The 16,574-nt window shown below is 37.4% G+C and overlaps 1 protein-coding gene across 5 annotated transcripts in view; it reads right to left on the bottom strand.

Annotated features, from left to right (window-relative positions):
* The window catches only part of LOC128655986 (adhesion G protein-coupled receptor F5-like), a 206,526-nt gene that overhangs the window by 25,269 nt on the left and 164,683 nt on the right, over positions 1–16,574 (bottom strand). For all 5 annotated transcript variants that reach the window (XM_053709610.1, XM_053709608.1, XM_053709609.1 and 2 more), the window contains one exon: positions 5,514–5,693. In XM_053709610.1, coding sequence (XP_053565585.1) covers positions 5,514–5,693 — 180 coding nt within the window. The remainder of the gene's footprint in view (positions 1–5,513; positions 5,694–16,574) is intronic.

The following is a 16,574-nucleotide window of genomic DNA, read 5'->3' on the forward strand; positions in this document are numbered from 1 at the left end:
AGTTTTGCCACTGGGCAATGTATTACTGCTTTTAAAGTGAATGGCGCTATTAAATATGATTCTAACTCATATAAAGTAACCTGATCCTTCTCAGTGATCCAGTCCAGTACGAATTTGCAAAGGGCATCATAATTGTAATATCTGATATTTGGACAGGCTAGCCCTCCGCAAACTTTTGGAAGTGTTAGAGTTGCTAGGGCTATTCGAGGCTTCTTACCTTGCCATATGAAATTATTAAAAATCCTATGTAATCGAGAGATGTCCTTGTTATATAGTAGCAGTTTAGGGAAGATAATGGCCTTAATAAGCATAACTCTCGCTGAGACACTCAGAGGAAGATTGATCCACATCAGCAACTTATCTTGTAAGCTTGTAATACATTTGGGGAAATTTAACTCATACCATTGTCCCGGATCATTACTTAGAGTTATACCCTAATACTGTATATGTTTAGTTTCATGAAAGGGATGGGGCACATAATAATATGGTTTATATATCCATAAAAGCTTTGATTTTTCATTGTTAGTCTTATAGCCAGAAAAAGAGCCAAACAGCTTAAATATTTGCAGGGCCTGAGGTATAGATTGCACTGTGTTGCTTAAAAAAAGTAAAAGGTCATCTGCAAAAAGAGATAGAACAAATTCTTGTTCACCTATTCTAATCCCCTTCAACTCCTGCCTCAGGTAAATTGCAAGAGGTTCTAAAGACACATTAAATAGCAGCGGAGAGAGCGGGCAGCCCTGACGCGTGCCTCTTTTCAATGGGAATCTATCCGTTATGTCCCCATTTACTATAATTGCTGACGTTGGATTCTGATAGAGCCTCCGAATAAACTGTTGGAAGTGCCCTGTCATCTGAATCCCTCCAATGAAGTGAGAATTGCAAGATCTGGCTTAGGATCTTTTATTTTATTAGAATAGTAATGTTAGGTTCATTTATAGTTTAATTTTAGGTTTATTTTTATTTAACAGGTAAGTTTTTATTTATTTTAAGATAGTTTTATTGTAATTTTAATTTTAAGTTAAGGGGGTGTTATGTTTAGGGGTTAATAGTTTAATTTAGTGTATTGCGATGTGGGGGGTTAATAGGTTTATTTAGAAGCTGCAATTTGGGGGCCGGAGGTTTAGGGGTTAATAGGTTTATTTAGTGGCGGCGATGTGGGAGGCCAGAGGTTTAGGGGAGCTATGTGAAGAACATTGGAATGTGAAATATTCATATTTCATGTAAGGTTAGCACTTGAGTAAATGCGACCAGGTTTGTGTGCTAGTAGGAGTGTTATTTTTTTTCTACTTGTAGTGCTCCATTGAATTCTATGGGGTAAACACAGTTGTTATATTCAAAATTTGGCTTTTTGTGTGTGTAAGGTTAGCACTCTTTTTACTTTTTTCTTGTAATACCCCTGCTACCCAATGTGCACAAAATTGTCCCAGGAGTGTGCAAGCTGAGAAAATCACTGTGTAAACCCCAAACAGTATGCAAAGACAAATCCAGCCGCACCACTTTTCTTGAAAATGTATTCCATTTATTCCATGGATAGAAGAAGGTAAAACAATGGACTACGTTTCGGGCCTTACACCCTTAGTCATGTCCTTAACATTGTATAGTGACATCACATCCTTATATACCTGTACCTAGGTGTATAACTCCTCCTTATTCCACACCTGTGAACTTACAATTAATACAACAGTGCCTCCTATTGACCGAAGATTGGTAATAGCAGTGCAAATAACAATGAGGCTTAACCCCTTAATGACCGAGGACGTGCAGGGTACGTCCTCAAAAAAAAGGCAGTTAATGCCTGAGAACGTACCCTGCACGTCCTCGGTTTGGAAAGCAGTTGGAAGCGATCCTGCTCGCTTCCAGCTGCTTTCCGGTTATTGCAGTGATGCCTCGATATCGAGGCATCCTGCAATAACCATTTGTAGCCATCCGGTGCAGAGAGAGCCACTCTGTGGCCCTCTCTGCACCGGACATTAACGGCTACGTTCGTTGGTGGGTGGGAGCCGGTGTGGGAGGTGGGTGGCGGCCATCGATGGCCTTTGTGATGCGGAGGGGGGCGGGATCGGGGGCGGGGACGACCGGGGGGACGCGCACGGATGCGCGCGCGTGCACGGGGAGGCCGGGCGGGCGCGTGCACGGGGAGGGAGCGGGTGGGAACCACTACGCTACAGAAAATGTTTTTGTTAGAAGTGGGGATCAAAGGGGTTAATATGGTTATTTTGGTGATCGGTTTGGCTGGTGGGGTATTGGACTGTGGGGGGGAAGCTACACTACAGAAACTAATAGTTAAACATTAAAAAAAAAAACATTTTTATTTGCAAACTGGGTACTGGCAGACAGCTGCCAGTACCCAAGATGGCCCCAATAAGGCAGAGGGGGAGGGTTAGGGAGCTATTTTGGGGGGATCAGGGAGGTTGGGGGCTAAGGGGGGACCCTACATAGCAGCATATGTAAATATGCTGAAATTTTTTTTTTTTTTTTATACCTTTTATTTTAGTACTGGCAGACTTTCTGCCAGTACTTAAGATGGCGGGGACAATTGTGGGGTGGGGGAGGGAAGAGTGCTGTTTGGGAGGGATCAGGGGGTGGGATGTGTCAGGTGGGAGTTTGATCTCTACACTAAAGCTAAAATTAACCCTGCAAGCTCCCTACAAACTACCTAATTAACCCCTTCACTGCTGGCCATAATACACATGTGATGCGCAGCAGCATTTAGCGGCCTTATAATTACCAAAAAGCAACGCCAAAGCCATATATGTCTGCTATTTATGAACAAAGGGGATCCCAGAGAAGCATTTAAAACCATTTGTGCCATAATTGCACAAGCTGTTTGTAAATAATTTTAGTGAAAAACCTAAAGTTTGAAAAAGTGAACAATTTTTTTTTATTTGATTGCTTTTGGCGGTGAAATGGTGGCATGAAATATACCAAAATGGGCCTAGATCAATACTTGGGGTTGTCTACTACACTACACTAGAGCTAAAATTAACCCTAGAAGCTCCCTACATGCTCCCTAATTAACCCATTCACTGCTGGGCATAATACACGGTTGGTGCGCAGTGGCATTTAGCAGCCTTCTAATTACCAAAAAGCAAAGCCAAAGCCATATATGTCTGCTATTTATGAACAAAGGGGATCCCAGAGAAGCATTTACAACCATTTATTCCATAATTTCATGAGTTGTTTGTAAATAATTTCAGTGAGAAACCTAAAGTTTGTGAAAAAATTTGTGAAAAAGTAAAATAATTTTTTTATTTGATCGCATTCGGCGGTGAAATGGTGCCATGAAATATACCAAAATGGGCCTAGATCAATACTTTGGGATGTCTTCTAAAAAAAAATATATACATGTCAATGGATATTCAGAGATTCCTGAAAGATATTAGTATCCCAATGTAACTAGCGCTAATTTTGAAAAAAAGTGGTTTGGAAATGGCAAAGTGCTACTTGTACTTATAGCCCTATAACTTGCAAAAAAAGTAAAGAACATGTAAACATTGGGTATTTCTAAACTCAGGACAAAATTTAGAAACTATTTAGCATGGGTGTTTTTTGGTGGTTGTAGATGTGTAACAGATTTTGGGGGTCAAAGTTAGAAAAAGTGTGTTTTTTTCCATTTTTTCCTCATATTTTATAATATTTTTTATAGTAAATTATAAGATATGATGAAAATAATGGTATATTTTGAAAGTCCATTTAATGGCGAGAAAAACGGTATATAATATGTGTGGGTACAGTAAATGAGTAAGAGGAAAATTACAGCTAAACACAAACACCGCAAAAATGTAAAAATAGCCTTGGTCCCAAACGGACAGAAAATGGAAAAGTGCTGTGGTCATTAAGGGGTTAAACTAATATATACAGAAAAATAAACTTTAAAATATTTCCTATTAGAAATTCTAATCTTTATTCTCTTTACTATTTATCCTAACTTTCGAACAATAAGGAAGACCTCTTAGTCTATAAACCTATTCAATTAACACATCAAGGAATTAAATTGGAAAATCAAATAAAAATGTTCCAATCAAGTTCCCTGTTCATGCCCCTCGGTACCATGGCATCTAATTTATAGATCCAAAAGGCCTCTCTTCTTAAAAAGCAAGCTTCTATTGCTTCCTCTTCTGGGGGTCTGAACAGAGTCTATGACTTGTAATCATAACTGAGGGATAGAATGGCATTAGGGACCTTTGTCCTAATATTGGACTTACGTTGTATAATTCTGTCACAGACCTTTGAGTCGTTTCCCCTATGTAAATTATCCCACATGGACATTTGATAAGATAAACTACAAATGAAGCATTGCAGTTGTAATATCTTTGTATTTAAAATTCTTGTCCCGTATGTGGATTTACAAAAGTATCACTTTTAATGAGATTATTGCAATTTGAGCAATTCAAACATGGAAAGCATCCATTATGTTTAGAAGTTATATAGCCTTGTTTTAACTTATTCCGGCTACCCATGTCTGCTCTGACTAATTAATCTCTCAAATTTAGGGTTCTTGTGTATGCTGGCATAGGAGGACTTAAAAATGCTTTCAGTCCAAGATTACATTCCCTCAATATATACCAATGTCTTTTTATTATGTTCTGTATTTTTGGACTGAAAGAATTATATTCAGATACAAATACCATCTGATGAGGATCTTTCTGTCTAGTTATCTTATTATCCTTATGTTTTACAGTATTCTGAATATTCTTAAACCCTTGTTTAATCAGCTCAGCGGTATAGCCTCTATCAATACATTTCGCACCTATTTCTTTAAATCTCAATGTGGCCAAAATATCATCACTCATGTTAAGAGGATTGTGAGAGGTTAAGAGGATTGTGAGTGATGATAGTTTGGCCACATTGAGATTTAAAGAAATGGGTGAGAAATCTATTGATTAAACAAGGGATTAAGAATATTCAAACTCATATTTTCAAATGTGCTTTGTTCTCTTGGTATCCCTTGTTGAAAAAGAATATGCACATATCCTACACAAGTGGGAGCTAGCTGCTGATTGGTGCCGACACACATTTGTTACTTGTGATTGGCTAACTAGATGAGTTCAGCTAGCTGTCAGTAGCGGAATGATGTTCCTTCAGCAAAGGATAACAAGGGAATGAAGCAAATTTGATAATAGAAGTAAGTTGAAAAGTTGTTTAAAATTGCATGTTCTATCTGAATCACAAAATAATTTTGGGCTTTCCTATATCTTTAAGGACACTTTTGAATAATTTGTTTGAAAGAAATCTGTGTTCTTATCTATCTTTACGTAACCTAACCTAAGCATGAAGTTATACTTTTGTTTATATTCCTTATTGGTGCCAAAATACTGCGCTTTGGCTACAGTGGATACATGTTAATTCAAATTTAGAAAATCACATAGGGACTTTACATAGTCAAACAATATAGATTACAGAACAGTTTTTTACTTTTCTTCAAAATTGTTAAATTTTTTATTTTTTATTTTTTTAATCTATTTATTAAAGACTAATATTCTGATAAAACAGTATAAATGGACACTTACCATCATTATGACTTCCGTCACTTCTTCAGTATTGTTGCTAATTGTGGACAAAATAGAAATTAGGACTTTGATTGCTTTTGGTGAAGCTGAAATGTATCCGTTATTACTTTGTGCACTACTGGACAGGTTGGCAACATAACCAGATATCAGTTTTTGTGGCTGTGGACTATTTATTATATTCTAGATTTGGAAATGAAGAAAATAGTAATTACACCTAAAGAACTAATACATATGGCAAAATACACAGCATTGTGACATTTAATAATAATATATGTTACCTTTAGGAGACAAACGACATTCATTACAAGAAGTAATAGATTCTAAACAATTGACTGCAATGGGTCAAAATGAAAATAGAAAGGCTTACAAATAAGGTTGGACTCATATTCAAGCCACTGCAAAAATAAATAAAGTTAAAAAAAATAAAAATAATGGAAAGTGAAGGGGGTGGAAACATAGGTAAAGTCCCATTTAGACACAACCAATGATTGGTGGGAAGAGGTGGCTGCTGCTCCTGATTGGCGGACCAGCTGTGTCCTACTTGGGAGCTGAAATAACTCATAGTTATCAAGTTTCTAGTCATCTAGATTCAAAGCATGTCATTTTTTTTTAATTAGAATGTCACTTTATTGATTTTTGTAGAGTGTCACATCTAAATTCCATCACATACTTACCACTAGCCCAGAATCATGCAATCTGAAATAACTCATAGTTATCAAGTTTCTAGTCATCTAGATTCAAAGCATGTCATTTTTTTTAATTAGAATGTCACTTTATTGATTTTTGTAGAGTGTCACATCTAAATTCCATCACATACTTACCACTAGCCCAGAATCATGCATCTCACCATAAAACAACTCACAGTACCCCACCCTCCCTCAATAAGCACAATCTAATCACAAAATAGTGTGCAACATCTGCATGTTTAAAAATGATTCTTCCTTTATTATCTAATCTTTGTTGGAGAGGATGTGGAGAATTAGATAATTTAATTCACATATTATGGGCTTGTACTTTTTTTTAACCAAATGCTCACAACAATGGAAAAAGCAGCTTCTTGTAAAATTCCTTATTCTTATTTCAGATATTACCATCTACTAAACAAAAGTTAAGGATCCAACTGTTTCATATTTATATAAACAGCTCCTCCCAACCTATTCCCTCTATAAAAGAATGTGCAGCACAGGTTTCAACTACTATAATTAATTCCCAACTGGATAAGCTGAAATTCTTATGAGACAAATATTATACTTTAAGTGGCAAACTGCTCTAACTGGAAACAATTATCATTTAACCCTTTGAGTGCTAAGCCTTTTCCCACCTGGGTGCTAAGCTGGATTTAAAGGGACACTGAACCCAACTTTTTTCTTTCATGATTCAGATAGAGCATGAAATTTTAAGCAACTTTCTAATTTACTCCTATTATCTTTTTTTTTTTTTTTTAGCTTTTATTTATTGTTTTCTTTATGACAAACACAATAAAGAAAGAAAAAGAAAAACATTAACAAAATGGGAATGCGATCATACATTTAAATATTCATGAAGACGCAGCTTGCAACAAAGAGAAATGAGAGTCACAGCTCCCAAAATAAAACTTATACTTTAACCCCTTAGTGACCAGGCCACTTTTCAATTTGTTGACCATCTGGGACCAAGGCTATTTTTGCATTTCTGCGATGTTTGTGTTTAACTGTTATTTTCCTCTTACTCATTTACTGTACCCACACATATTATATACCGTTTTTCTCGCCATTAAATGGACTTTCTAAAGATACCATTATTTTCATCATATCTTATAATTTACTATAAAAAAATTATAAAAAATTAGGAAAAAATGAAAAAAAACACACTTTTTCTAACTTTGAGCCCCAAAATCTCTAACACATCTACAACCACCATAAAATACCAATGCTAAACAGTTTCTAAATTTTGACTTGAGTTTAGAAATACCCAATGTTTACATGTTCTTTGCTTTTTTTGCAAGTTATAGGGCAATAAGTACAAGTAGCACTTTGCTATTTCAAAACCATGTTTTTTCAAAATTGGCGATAGTTACATTGTAACACCAATATCTGTCAGGAATCCCTGAATAACCCTTCAAATGTATATATTTTTTAAAAGAAGACAACCTAAGGTATTAAACTTGGGGTATTTTGACTTTTTTCATGCAACCATTTTACCACCAATCTATGCCAAAGTTTGGGGGGGGGGGAAATAATTTGATTTTTTGACAAATAGCAATTTAAGAATACATTTACTGATAAAATGGTAAGGGTTACTGCCAAATAACACCCTAATATGTCTTCAGTAGCATCTCCTGGGTACAGTGATACCACCCATGTATAGGTGTGTTGGGTTCTCTGTGGGCTAAAAGCCCTTATTTTTAGAGAGCGCATTCCAGTTTTTCAACTTGGAATTTTCACATCGGTCATCATGCACCCATGTCCTATTTGGGACATTTCTGAAGCTGGCCAATGGAATTTACCCCCATCAAACCATATATTTTTGAAAAGTAGACACCCTAGGGTATTTCAAATGCTGGTATTTTAACACTTTCCATGCACTAATTCAACCACTAGTCTTTGTCAAACTTTTGGGTAGTCATTTTTTTGTGTTATTTTTCACACACATTGTACTTTAGGCATGTATTTTCAGTTCCTGTTATGTGTTACTGCCAAAAACCACCTCAATATGTGTTCAACAATATCTCCTGAGTACAGTGATACCACCTATGTATAGGTGTGTCGGGTTCTCTGGGGGCTAAATGGCCTTATTTTTAGGTAGCACATTCCAGTTTTTCAACTTGGAATTTTCACATTGGTCATCATGCACCCATGTCCTATTTGGGACATTTCTGAAGCTGGCCAATGGAGTTTACCCCCATCAAACCATATATTTTTGAAAAGTAGACACCCTAGGGTATTTCAAATGCTGGTATTTTAACACTTTCCATGCACTAATTCAACCACTAGTCTTTGTCAAACTTTTGGGAAGTCATTTTTTTGTGTTATTTTTCACACACATTGTACTTTAGGCATGTATTTTCAGTTCCTGTTATGTGTTACTGCCAAAAACCACCTCAATATGTGTTCAACAACATCTCCCGAGTACAGTGATACCACCTATGTATAGGTGTGTCGGGTTCTCTGGGGGCTAAATGGCCTTATTTTTAGGTAGCGCATTCCAGTTTTTCAACTTGGAATTTTCACATCGGTCATCATGCACCCATGTCCTATTTGGGACATTTCTGAAGCTGGCCAATGGAATTTACCCCCATCAAACCATATATTTTTGAAAAGTAGACACCCTAGGGTATTTCAAATGCTGGTATTTTAACACTTTCCATGCACTAATTCAACCACTAGTCTTTGTCAAACTTTTGTGTAGTCATTTTTTTGTGTTATTTTTCACACACATTGTACTTTAGGCATGTATTTTCAGTTCGTTATGTGTTACTGCCAAAAACCACCTCAATATGTGTTCAACAACATCTCCTGAGTACAGTGATACCACCCATGTATAGGTGTGTTGGGTTCTCTGGGGGCTAAATGGCCTTATTTTTAGGTAGCGCATTCCAGTTTTTCAACTTGGAATTTTCACATCGGTCATCATGCACCCATGTCCTATTTGGGACATTTCTGAAGCTGGCCAATGGAATTTACCTACTTATGAGGGTATGAAGTTAGTTTAAAAAACTTTACTTTAATTATTTGTTTAAAAGATATGGGGTAACAACCCCTAACGTTACACACGAACCACTACCTAATATCAAAGAAACTAAACTAAACTAAAAACAAGCCAACAGTCACTTCTCTGTTTCCTGGCCGATAGCAGGAAACGTCGGCATCAGGTGGCTGAAGTGACTGACCGGCAATATTCAAAATATTTAGAGCAAACGCGTTTCGGCTATGACCTAGCCTTTCTCAATGCTATATTTTGCTGACAGTTAGTAAAACCGAGGCTACCGGGTGCGCGGACTTTTAAACCCATTCTCAAACCGAGAATTAGCCAATTGGGTTAGTTTCTGGGAAGACGCCTTCTTAGTATCCAATGGTTACACTGGGTGGAAGACGCCTACTCACCGGATTGGACTATATGGCTGAGAAGTGTATTGGGTATGTCGCGCATGCGTGTTCATCCACTAATAGCATATATAGAAAATCACTTGTATAACAGCTGCTATATTGCAAAATTATATATATCTATATTGATTGAAAAGGTAAGTATCGTATTCAAACGTGAACCATTCAAAACACAAACTTAAACGATATTATACTTAATCGATTCCAGTATAGCGATTGTTATATACCAAAGCTTTAACAGTGTTATATCGTTGTGAAATTTTACGGCGCTATTTGTAGCTACACTACTCTTTGTAGCCATATGTTAATCCAAAAAGTGCTAAACACTGTACATTGAAAGCTTTACTCTGATGATAAAGGATTTTCACATGAGTATCAAGCAAAACTTAGGTATGTTAGGTTACGTACTTAATTATTATAATTCCCCAAAAATAATATTTCTTGGGATTTATATGGGTTTGATTCAATATATAACCTCCATGTATAGCGATACTAATTAATGTGAAAGGTGAGTCTTAAGCTTAATCCTCACTAGTAATGTATGTACCTTATATATCACCTAATATCTGCTTAGAAGTGTACAGGTGACACAGTGGTATTACATCTAAGGCTACAATATAAGTTTTCAATTCCACTATTAATGGCATTAATATATTGTTTGGAAAACAATGGCTTAGAATCCTACTGTAAATATCTTTTTTAATAATTATTAATTATTAAAATTAATGTTTTAATAGAAAAAGTTTACTTAGATATATATTTTCTTTCTGGGTCCCAATCTATACACATATGGTATTGACCAGAAATCCTAGATCGTAAGGATCCTGGTCAGGCATATATTATATGTAGACCGGGACCAGCAAGCAGTGCTATAACATTCCATACAAGAAGTGATCTCTTTCTGCTATATATCACATCAGATATATACCCAGTAATTGTTATATTCATTCATACCATGAGGCATGACGGTATTTAAATTGAAAACCCATTTAGTTTCCAACTGTAACAATTTATCCTCAGTGTTACCTCCTCTTATTCCTGGCCTCAATTTCTCCAGACCCCAACATTTTAGGGCACTAGGTTTCCCATTATGACATTGTAGGAAATGCCTAGCGACACTGGTAACTTGTTTGGATTTGTCTACATCTCTTTGAGCTGTTCTAATATTACTAAGGTGTTCAGTTATACGTGTACACATACTCCTTGTTGTCATTCCTATGTAATATAGATTACAGCTACAAGATATACAGTAGATAACATTTGTACTCTGACAATTTATATGTTGTTTGATATTCCAAATTTTTCCAAATCTATCAACTATTTTTTGTTTTTTGAGCATGTGTTGGCATACTGAACAGTGTCCACATGCTATGGAGCCCTCATATATAGGTAATTTCTTAGCATTTCTATCATAATGGCTCGTAACCAGTGTATCCTTGATATTTCTAGCACGTCTGTATGTCACTAGTGGCTTCTCTGTTATTAAGGGTTTTAATAAATCATCCCTAGTTAGGACATGCCAATGTTTATTCAGGATCTGGATGATTTGATCACTTTGTGCGGAATAAGTGGTAATACATCTTAAGGGGGTATTTTTCTCCTTAATTTTAGGGGTGAGTAATTCAGCTCTATCTTTCAGTAATGCTCTGTTGTATGCTCTGGCAAGCAATTTTTTTGAATAGCCTCTTTCCAGTAACCTTTGTCTTAGTTCTCTAGCAGCTATTTTAAAATTCTCAACGGTGCTGCAATTTCTCCTTAAGCGTATATATTCGCCCATAGGTAGTCCTCTAATAGTAGCAGGGTGATGATGACTGCTTGCATGCAAAATGTGTCACCTGTACACTTCTAAGCAGATATTAGGTGATATATAAGGTACATACATTACTAGTGAGGATTAAGCTTAAGACTCACCTTTCACATTAATTAGTATCGCTATACATGGAGGTTATATATTGAATCAAACCCATATAAATCCCAAGAAATATTATTTTTGGGGAATTATAATAATTAAGTACGTAACCTAACATACCTAAGTTTTGCTTGATACTCATGTGAAAATCCTTTATCATCAGAGTAAAGCTTTCAATGTACAGTGTTTAGCACTTTTTGGATTAACATATGGCTACAAAGAGTAGTGTAGCTACAAATAGCGCCGTAAAATTTCACAACGATATAACACTGTTAAAGCTTTGGTATATAACAATCGCTATACTGGAATCGATTAAGTATAATATCGTTTAAGTTTGTGTTTTGAATGGTTCACGTTTGAATACGATACTTACCTTTTCAATCAATATAGATATATATAATTTTGCAATATAGCAGCTGTTATACAAGTGATTTTCTATATATGCTATTAGTGGATGAACACGCATGCGCGACATACCCAATACACTTCTCAGCCATATAGTCCAATCCGGTGAGTAGGCGTCTTCCACCCAGTGTAACCATTGGATACTAAGAAGGCGTCTTCCCAGAAACTAACCCAATTGGCTAATTCTCGGTTTGAGAATGGGTTTAAAAGTCCGCGCACCCGGTAGCCTCGGTTTTACTAACTGTCAGCAAAATATAGCATTGAGAAAGGCTAGGTCATAGCCGAAACGCGTTTGCTCTAAATATTTTGAATATTGCCGGTCAGTCACTTCAGCCACCTGATGCCGACGTTTCCTGCTATCGGCCAGGAAACAGAGAAGTGACTGTTGGCTTGTTTTTAGTTTAGTTTAGTTTCTTTGATATTAGGTAGTGGTTCGTGTGTAACGTTAGGGGTTGTTACCCCATATCTTTTAAACAAATAATTAAAGTAAAGTTTTTTAAACTAACTTCATACCCTCATAAGTAAGTATGAGTGCTATAAAAACCCCTATCTTTCTTTATTTCTCTCTTTGTTAACTTATGGTTTCTAAGGGGTAGCACCGGAATCTAATGATTCTTTTTCTTACTTTAAACCAGTGTAGTGCCAGTTTATCCCAATCCCTATACAATGGAATTTACCCCCATCAAACCATATATTTTTGAAAAGTAGACACCTTAGGGTTTTTCAAATGCTGATATTTTAACACTTTCCATGCACTAATTCAACCACCAGTCTTTGTCAAACCTTTGGGTAGTCATTTTTTTGTGTTATTTTTCACACACATTGTACTTTAGGCATGGATTTTCAGTTCCTGTTATGTGTTACTGCCAAAAACCACCTCAATATGTGTTCAACAACATCTCCTGAGTACAGTGATACCACCTATGTATAGGTGTGTCGGGTTCTCTGGGGGCTAAATGGCCTTGGAATTTTCACATCGGTCATCATGCACCCATGTCCTATTTGGGACATTTCTGAAGCTGGCCAATGGAATTTACCCCCATCAAACCATATATTTTTGAAAAGTAGACACCCTAGGGTTTTTCAAATGCTGATATTTTAACACTTTCCATGCACTAATTCAACCACCAGTCTTTGTCAAACTTTTGGGTAGTCATTTTTTTGTGTTATTTTTCACACACATTGTATTTTAGGCATGGATTTTCAGTTCCTGTTATGTGTTACTGCCAAAAAACACCTCAATATGTGTTCAACAACGTCTCCTGAGTACAGTGATACCACCCATGTATAGGTGTGTTGGGTTCTCTGGGGGCTAAAAGGCCTTATTTTTAGGAAGCCCATTCCATTTTTTCCACTTTGAATTTTCACATCCCATGCACCCATGTCCTATTTAAGACATTTCTGAAGCTGGCCAATGTAATTTACCTCAATCAAACCATATATTTTTGAAAAGTAGACTTCCTAGGGTATTTCAAATGCAGGTATTTTAACACTTTCCATGCACTAATTTAACCACTAGTCTTTGTCAAACTATTGGGCATTCATATTTTTGTGTTATTGTTCACATACATTGTACTTTAGACATGGATTCACAGCTCCTGTTATGTATTACTACCAAAGAAGACACCAATATGTGGTCACCAACATCTCCTGAGTTCAGTGATACCACCTATGCATAGGTTTGGTGGCTTGTTTGGGGGGTGCAATGCCAAATGTCTGACATGCGTTTGTGATTTTTTTTCACATTTAACATATTTTCTTTGCCTATCGTCTTTTTGGGGGGTCTTTTAACATACCCCAATTTATTTGTTTTCCATGAATGTGTATATATTTGAAAAGTTGACACCCCAAGGTATTGTATATGGTGTGCTTTGATGCCTTTGAAGCAACCGTTTTAGCCCAAAAAATTGGAGAAAGTGTATGGTGGTTATTTTTCAATTTTCATTTTTACAGACACATTGCTTTTTGACTATGATTTAGAAGAGACTGTTGTAAGTTATTGCAAAAGAATACTTCAGGTTGTTTTCTGCAAGGCACCCTGAGTACACCTATGCCCCCCATGCATAGGTTTGCCAGGATTTTGGGAAGGTTATGTTACAATTTTATGACTTGTGATTTTAGTTATTAACAATGAGATTATTTCTTCTGATAGGCCTATCTTTAGTTTGTGGCCTATTGCATACCCCACTTTTATTTCTTGCCATGAAAGTGTATATTTTGTAAATGTTGACACCCCAAGGTATTGTATATGGTGTGCTTTGATGCCTTTGAAGCAACCGTTTTAGCCCAAAAAATTGGAGAAAGTGTATGGTGGTTATTTTTCAATTTTCATTTTTACAGACACATTGCTTTTTGACTATGATTTAGGAGAGACTGTTGTAAGTTATTACAAAAACATACTTCAGGTTGTTTTTTGCAAGGCACCCTGAGAACACCTATGTCCCCCATGCATAGGTTTGACAGGGGTTTTGGTTAAAAAAAAATAACAGGCCCAATTTTAGAAAAAAATAGAGTAGTGAAATGTAAAAATCTGGCACAGTAAAAGTAAAAAAAACAAAAAACCAGCTAACAGTAAACATAACCAAAAAAAAATATTTATATATATAACACCAAATGTATTTTTTTTTTTTTAAAATTGACCATTGTATGGTACCGCTTGAAGCAGTCCCCAATGCAGAGTGCAGGCTGTCCAGGGCAATCAGGACAGTGATATATGGTGTCCCTTCTCTTCCCCCTCTTGGTACAGACTCTGCATTTTTTTTGTGGTTTCTGCTTTGCGGCAGTAGGGGGGATTTTAAAAATAAAATGAGTAGCCCCAACTATGCTCTCTCCCATCACCGCCCGGGGAGCAGGTGCATCATGGTACAAAATCCCAGTAATAATCTGGAGCTGAAACTGTAAAAAAAGTTTTTTTAACTCTGGTGTTTGCTTTTTTGAACAACAAAAAAGCGTTGTGGGTTGCAATCTGCATTAGGTAAATTGCAACCTTTTTGTACCAGGCCCTTGTCTTCCGCATAATTAGGTAGGGCTGCAGCAGCTGATCAGCCAGATCAACCCCACCCATATGCCAGTTATAAGACTTGATGCTCACTGGCTTCCTTATGATCTCAGCTCTGCCACGTACAGAAACCGCCACCGTCCTCTCTGTGTGGATGGTGGTAAGAAGGTATACATCCTTCTTGTCTCTGTACTTAAGTGCCAACAGCTCCTCTTGGCGCAGAGCTGAGGTCTCCCCCCTTCGTAGCCGGGTGCGTACAAGTTGTCCTGGGAAACCTGCGCGGTTCTTTTTAATTGTACCGCAAGCTACTGTATCAAAGCAATACAGTAGCTTGAACAAAAGAACACTTGTATAAAAATTGTCTAAGTACAAGTGATACCCTTTGTTCATTAGGGGTAATATCAGGTCCCAGACAATCTTGCCAGTGGTTCCCATATGTTCTGGGCAACCTGGAGGGTCAAGGTGGCTATCCTTTCCCTCATACACCCGGAAGGCCTGAGTATACCCAGTCTCGCTGTCACAGAGCTTATACACCTTTACCCCATATCTGGAGCATTTGGATGGAATATACTGCTTGAATCCCAGCCTTCCCTTATACTTCATTAGGGATTCATCAACGCATATATTCCTTCCAGGTGTATAAGCCTCTGCAAACCTGGCAGAAAAGTGGGTTATCAGGGGGCGGATTTTATACAGCCTGTCAAATTGGGGATGCTCCCTAGGGGGGCACAGGCTGTTGTCGCTGAAGTGCATGAAATGCAGAATCATTTCATACCTCTTCCTCGACATAGTCTGGGAGAAAATGGGGGTAGAGCAGATGGGGCTACTACTCCAGTAGGAGAGAATGGAGGGTTTCTTTATGATGCCCATCAGCATAGTCAATGCCCAGAATTTTTTGAATTCTGTCACATTGATGGGGGCCCATTGCTGCTTTGCCAAATATGTTCCAGGCTTTGCAGCACGGAACTGATGGGCATATAAATTAGTTTGGGCGACAATGTTCCCCAATATATCATCGCCCAGAAACACTTCCAGAAACTGCTGGGGGCTAAAACCTGCCACATCTATATTTATGCCAGCATTTGCTGTGAAGGGTGGGATATCTGGCCTCTGGAGATGAGGCGTTACCCACTCTTCAGCAGCAATGGCAGCAACACGCCTCCTTCTGGCAGGGGGGCTAGCAGGGGGGCTGGCAGGGGGGGTAGCAGGGGGGCTGGCAGGGGGGCTAGCAGCCACAGATACATCACTATCAGTTGAGACTGCATCTAGTGATGTATCTGAGCACATGGCAGGGTCAAAATTGGGGTCTGAGTCAGAAATAGAGGCATCTGACTCTGACGCAAGGATGGCATACGCCTCCTCAGCACTATATCTTTTCTGTGACATTTTTGTATCTGTCACAGAAAACAATTACTAAAAAAAATTAAATTAACTAAATTAATTAACTAAATTAACTAGCAAAAAAGTACAGCTATGCTACTGCCAGTGATTTATAGCGATCACTGGCAAGCTAGGGGTTAATGGCTCTGAAAATTAAATTAACTAAATGTTTCTGAAAAGAGCCTTTGGGTTTTTAAAAAATTACAACAACAAAATTAACCCCTAAAAAAATGCACAGACAGCAAAAAAGTACAGCTATGCAACTGCCAGTGATTTATAGCGATCAC

This window comes from Bombina bombina, chromosome 4 (genome assembly GCF_027579735.1).
Source record: "Bombina bombina isolate aBomBom1 chromosome 4, aBomBom1.pri, whole genome shotgun sequence".
NCBI lineage: Eukaryota > Metazoa > Chordata > Amphibia > Anura > Bombinatoridae > Bombina > Bombina bombina.